Source organism: Phyllostomus discolor, chromosome 6, assembly GCF_004126475.2.
Source record: "Phyllostomus discolor isolate MPI-MPIP mPhyDis1 chromosome 6, mPhyDis1.pri.v3, whole genome shotgun sequence".
NCBI lineage: Eukaryota > Metazoa > Chordata > Mammalia > Chiroptera > Phyllostomidae > Phyllostomus > Phyllostomus discolor.
Genome location: NC_040908.2, coordinates 67621728 through 67627867, shown reverse-complemented (window position 1 = coordinate 67627867; position 6140 = coordinate 67621728). Strand labels below are relative to the sequence as shown.

Below are 6140 nucleotides of genomic sequence, written 5' to 3'. Positions count from 1 at the left end.
AGAATGTCCTGGTGTTGACGGGAGAGACCTGGTTCTTCTTGCTGACGCATGTAAAGAATTACATATTAGCAAATCTAGTAGTATGTAATCAGTTTATTAGTGGTCTGCTTCCATGGAAGAGAACAGGACTGGGTAGAGTAGTAGATGAAAGGCAAAGTTTCAGGTCAAAGCAGGGTGAGAAAAGCAAGAGAGGCTGGAGACCAGGGTGGCAAGCCCCTGGGCAGCCTGAGGCCGGGTAGCCAAAGGCCCTGTGGCCCGAGAGCCAAGAGTCCCTGCCAGAAAGAGCGAGCGAGAGCGTCTCCCCTGTGTTCTCCGGACTTAAATAGTTGGTGGGGTAGGAAAGAAAAAAGTTACATATTGATTAACGGGTAAATGTGGCGCCAGCTTTTCTGGGGAAATGTGACTACCCAAATTTAGGGATGAATGGGGGTCTGTCCGCCCGAATTCTTATCTTGCTCCAGACACCATTTGGTCATCTTGTAAAACAAATACGTGACGGGAGACAGTTAATTAAAATTGGGGCACTTTCCAAAGTTATTTATGGGCTCTTTCTCTAAGCATCAAGGGACTCCCTTGTAAAACAGATAGTGACCAGAGGTAGGCAATTAACCAAAGTTGTTTTATGGGCTCTTTCTTTGGGTACCAGGGACCCTCTCCCACATTCAGGCCTTGGGATGAAAGCACAGTTTCAAGGCTTTCTTTCCCAGATAGTGGAAATGTTACATAGAATTTCAAGGACTTTCTTTCTTGCTAATACAGTGTTTCTTGTGATATTGAAACACCTGGCAATATTATCAGAACAGGCTTAGGACTGCTGAGTTAGCATGTGACACTTGTCTCCTTCCTCCTCCCTGCCTCGGTTTACTATTTATTCTACCTAATTGGTAAAGGGCTTTTCCTGGCAACCAAGGTGCTAAATGCTGGCCAGTGACAGTATTGCAGTCTCAGAGTTCTTCCTATGCTATCTCTTGCTTCACTGGTTTTAATAGCAGGATCTCTCCAGAGCCCAAGAGTTACAAAGGTGGTTTCCAAACGGGTCAAAAACTGAAATCATATAACTCAATTCTTTTGTTCAGATTCTGTGTGCACCAAGCAAAACTATAAGTTGAACAAGCTTATCTGAATATCTGGTTGACAAGATCCTTGACTGTCTTTCACCCTCATTCAACCAAGTATTATAGATTCTCCATGCTTACATCTCTAGGTGATGTCTCTAACGTACAAATCTGATCTTCCTAGTTGCTTAAAACTCTTCAGCATCTCCTCCATGGCCCTCAGGGTAAAATTAAGCATTTAACTTGATTTTTTAAGTCTCATTATCTGACCTCTACCACCTCATCTCTTGCAACTCCCCATTCTTGTACTCTTAAGTACCAGTGGTTTTGTGTATCTTAAGTGTCAGCCAATGGAATTAAATTCTTTGAATGGGTCTCTTTTTTCTGCCAAGCTGTTATACATTATTGTAATACTTTTCCATACACCTTTTATATCTCAGCTTCAATGTCAGTTCCACTAATTTGAGAAATACATGGTCCTCTAGTGTACTTACCCTATTGCACTTGTGACACTATTTTTATTGCCTTAATTGCTTTTTAATATCTCCCCCTATATTGTGAGTTCCTAGAAGACAAGAAACAGTCTATAACTTTAACTGTCTCTCATATCCATCCCCTTCTTTATGTCTGCTACCCTAGCTCAGGGCCTCATTAGCTCTAGCTTGGACAACTGGTCTCCATGCCCCTGCTCTGGCTTTTCTTTATTCCATGCTCAACACTGCTGGCAGTGGTAGGTCTATTTAATGCCTAGCTTAACACCTTCCTGCCTAAAACACTTCAATAGATCCCAGCTGCTTTTAGAAAAAGTCCAGATGTTTTAGAATTACATGAATTTATCTCCTCCCCTTCTCTATTCCCTTACTACCTCATGCCTTGTAGGCACTCCATAAACACTGGTTGAGTGAATGAGGGACTATTTCAAACTCAAACAGAAGCAAGAACAAAGGGTTTAACCAAAGCAGTGCAGCCTGGTCACAGAGACTTCCTAGGGCATCACAGCCATAGAAGACTGGTAGTGTAACTCTGTCCCTAAAGAGGGAGCCCCAAAATATACCTTATTATTAGATGACTCCTTGTCTTTGCATATGCATGGAATATGCTACTCCCTTCCACTTGATCAATCTCCATCAGATTTCAATACAGTTTAAGTATCCCTTCCTCTGTTAAACTCTCCTGACCCTTTTGGACAAAGTGTAAATTGGTTCAACTTTCCCATAGCATAATTTATCAAAATATATCAAGAATGATGAAAATGTAAAACTCTTTAACCTGGGAATTATAGTTCTAGGACATTACTTAACTATAAAAAAGTTTGGCCTGGTTATGGACCTTAATAATCCATTCTAACCCTGGATGGGTGGCTCATTTCATTGGAGTGTTGTCCCAAACACCAAAAGGCTTGCAAGTTTGATTCCTGGTTAGGGCACATACCTAGGTCACAGGTTCCATCCTCAGTCAGGGAACTTAATAGGATGCAGCTGATTTCCCTCATTCTCACATAGATGTTTCTCTCCATCTCAGTCTCTGTCTCTTTCCCTTCTCTCTAAATCAATGAACATATCCTTGTGAGAGGATTTTAAAAAATTATAAAATAATCCATTCTATCCTAGTTCTTAAACCTAAAGGAAAATTGTGACCATCCTTAAAAAACAGAATTGGTACAGAATGGTTTCTGTATAACCATAACTACTCAAAATACTGCATCAGTGTAACTAGTATTTTCAGCATTTTGCCACTTAATAGTCCATCAGCACTGCCAAATAAAAGTGTGTAAAGCATCCAAACATAATAAAATTGTTCATAGCCTTTCCATATAACCTGCTACTCAGATTGCCTCTCCCCTTGACCTCAGGGTGTCCACTGTAATCTAATAGTGATCAAAATAAGTTATGTTGCCAGTAAATCATATATCTCAAAGTCAAATGGGCACTATTTTGAAAGTATTACAAGGGGATAATCAAAGCCTTCCACAGAGCCCTGACTGGTGTGGGTCAGTGGAATGAGTGCCAGCAGCCTACAAACCAAAGGGTTGCCAGTTTAATTCCCACTCTAGGGCACATGTCTGGGTTGCAGGACAGGTCCCCAGTGGGGGACATGTCAGAGGCAACCATACACTGATGGTTCTCTCCCTCTCCTCTCTAAAAATAAATTTAAAAAATATGTTTTTAAAAAATTTTACTTTAAAAAAAAAGCTTTCCACAGAGAAATGTTCATGAATACATTATTGATAACATGGCAAAACTAGAAACAACCTAAAATTATTGCATTGGCTAAAAAGTTCATTGTTGGGTTTTTTTTGATACAGTGGCTCTAGTAGAGCTTAGTTGTCTTTTAACTTGATTCAAAACAATTTTGATAGATTGTATTGTGACAGTTATGTCAGTGTGCATTTTTAAGAAAAAACCAAATTGGTGAATTTTTGTGTAGCCATGTTAATATTGAAACATTTTCAGCGTATTATGCTTTATTATTTCAAGAAAAGTAAAAATGCAGCTGAAACACACAAAAAATATTTGTTCAGTGTATGGAAAAGATGCTATGACTAATCAAGTGAGTCAAAAGTGGTTTGTGAATTTTTGCACTGGAGACTTTCTTTTCTTGTTGTGCAATTACATTTGGCCCCACTTACCCCCATTACTCTCCCACCCTACCCACCCCCCACCTCCCACATTCAATCCTCCCCGCTGCCATCAGGGCCCTTCCCTTCACCGTTGTCTTTGTTAATGGGTCCTTTATACATGTTCCTTGATGACCCTTCCCCTGCCTTGCCCTGTTATCCCCTTCTCCCCTCCCTTGTGGTTACTGTCAGTTTGTATTTCTATGTCTCTGGTTGTATTTTGCTTGCTTGTTTCTTGTTGCTTAGGTTCCACTTATAGGTGAGATCGTATGGTATTTGTCTTTCACTACCTGGCTTATTTCACTTAGCATAATACTCTCTAGTTCCATCCATACTGTCGTAAAGGGTAGGAGCTCCCTCTTCCTTTCTGCTGCATAGTATTCTATTGTGTACCACAGCTTTTTGATCCACTCATCTACTGATGGGCACTTAGGCTGTTTTGTGTTGGAGATTTCTCACTGGACAATGTTCCGCAGTCAGGTAGACAAGTTGAAGTTGATAGCTATCAAATCCAGATATTGAGAACAATCAACATTATACCAGGAGGGAAGATAGTAGACATACTCAAGATACCCAGATCAATAAAGTTATTGGTGAAAGTGAAAAATGTGTCTTTTATTTTATGGAAGAAAACCATATGGATTTTTGCACCAACCCAATACAAACTAAGAGATTGATTGAGTAAACCATGGTACATCTAATAATGGAATATTAACAACATTAAAGCTAACGTAAAAACAGATATAACAGTGAATGAAATAATAGTATGACTTCTGTGGGGGAAAGTGTGTGTGTGTGTGTGTGTGTTACACATGCTCAGAGAAAATTGGGTACATACCGATTCGTTCATTGTGATTGTTTCCTGGTGATGGTATGGAGCCTTTTAAATTGCTCTTTTTGCTTATCTGTATTCTCATTTTTCTCAATGAACATATGTATTACCTGGTTTGGCTTTGAGATATATTACATAATATTTTTGCAGATTTATTGTTTGAAAAATCTGCTCCTTTATTCCATTTCAAGTGAAATTATTTGAGGTTTGTCTATATTTATTTCCTTTGAGTACTCTGTTGTAGAATTGCTCAAGATGAACAGTAAACCTAAAGGCAAGAATAACAGCTGTCCTGGATAGAGAATTAGATAAGTTTGGATTAAATAACCAAGAATTAATAACTGGAAAACAATTTAATTTTTCCTTTTCTCAATCAATTAATTTGTTTGTCTTCCATTTTTAAAAGCATGCTGATCCCATTTTCAAAGAAGAATTGCTTCCAGTTACTTTGTTACCTCAAGGTCCCAGCAACTGGCCTTAAAAACACAGTAAAAAGGGGGCTTATTTTACAGTCAGTTTCCAATGATGTTTACCAAAATCTGGCTGTAGAAGACTGGATCCATGACCATATGAATCTAGAAGGCAAGCCAGTCCTGTTCTTTTGGAGAAATTCTCCCTCTGTTGTAATTGGTAGGCATCAGAATCCTTGGCAGGAATGTAACCTGAATCTGATGAGAGAAAAAGGTATAAAACTGGCTCGGAGAAGAAGTGGAGGAGGAACAGTTTACCATGATATGGGTAATATCAATTTGACTTTTTTTACAACCAAAAAAAAGTATGACAGGATGGAAAATCTAAAATTAGTTGTGAGAGCCCTGAATGCCGTTCAACCCCAGCTGGATGTGCAGCCTACCAAAAGATTTGACCTTTTACTTGACGGACAATTTAAAATCTCAGGAACAGCCTCAAAGATTGGCCGGACTACTGCTTATCACCATTGCACTTTGTTATGTAGTACTGATGGGACCCTCTTGTCGTCTCTGCTCAAGAGCCCTTTCCAAGGGATCAGGAGCAATGCCACTGCCAGCATACCTTCCTCAGTAAAAAATCTGTTGGAAAAAGACCCCACTCTGACCTGTGAAGTGCTGACAAATGCTATTGCTGCAGAATATGCTGCTTATCATCGGATTGATAATCACATCAACCTGATAAACCCAACAGATGAGACACTGTTTCCTGGAATAAATGGCAAAGCCAAAGAACTACAAACCTGGGAGTGGGTCTATGGCAAAACTCCGAAGTTCAGTGTAAAGACATCCTTTAATGTGTTACATGAACAGTCATACTTGGAAATTAAACTATTCATAGATGTAAAGAATGGGAGAATTGAAATCTGTAACATTGAAGCACCAGATCATTGGTTGCCACTGGAAATATGTGACAAATTAAATTCAAGTTTTATTGGTAGTAAGTTTTGCCCAATTGAAACTACTATGCTAACAAATATATTACATAGAACATGTCCAGAAGACAATGAACTATACAATAAATGGAATATTCTCTGTGAAAAAATTAAGGGAATAATGTAAATGCAAGTAAATTTCTTAATATTGGCAGGTTAAGTAAGAGAATAAAAATTGCAATGTGCATTATATGTCTCTTAAAATTAAAAGGACCTAGCCTCTTTCAGTAACTT

General features: G+C 38.9%; 1 protein-coding gene across 1 annotated transcript in view; it reads right to left on the bottom strand.

Moving 5' to 3' along the window:
- Window positions 1-4895: 4895 nt before the first annotated feature.
- Window positions 4896-6140, bottom strand: part of MITD1 (microtubule interacting and trafficking domain containing 1) — an 18376-nt gene continuing 17131 nt past the window's right edge. Inside the window, exon 7 of the mRNA XM_036028304.1 lies at window positions 4896-5172. Coding sequence (XP_035884197.1) covers window positions 5080-5172 — 93 coding nt within the window. The 3' untranslated portion in view covers window positions 4896-5079. The remainder of the gene's footprint in view (window positions 5173-6140) is intronic.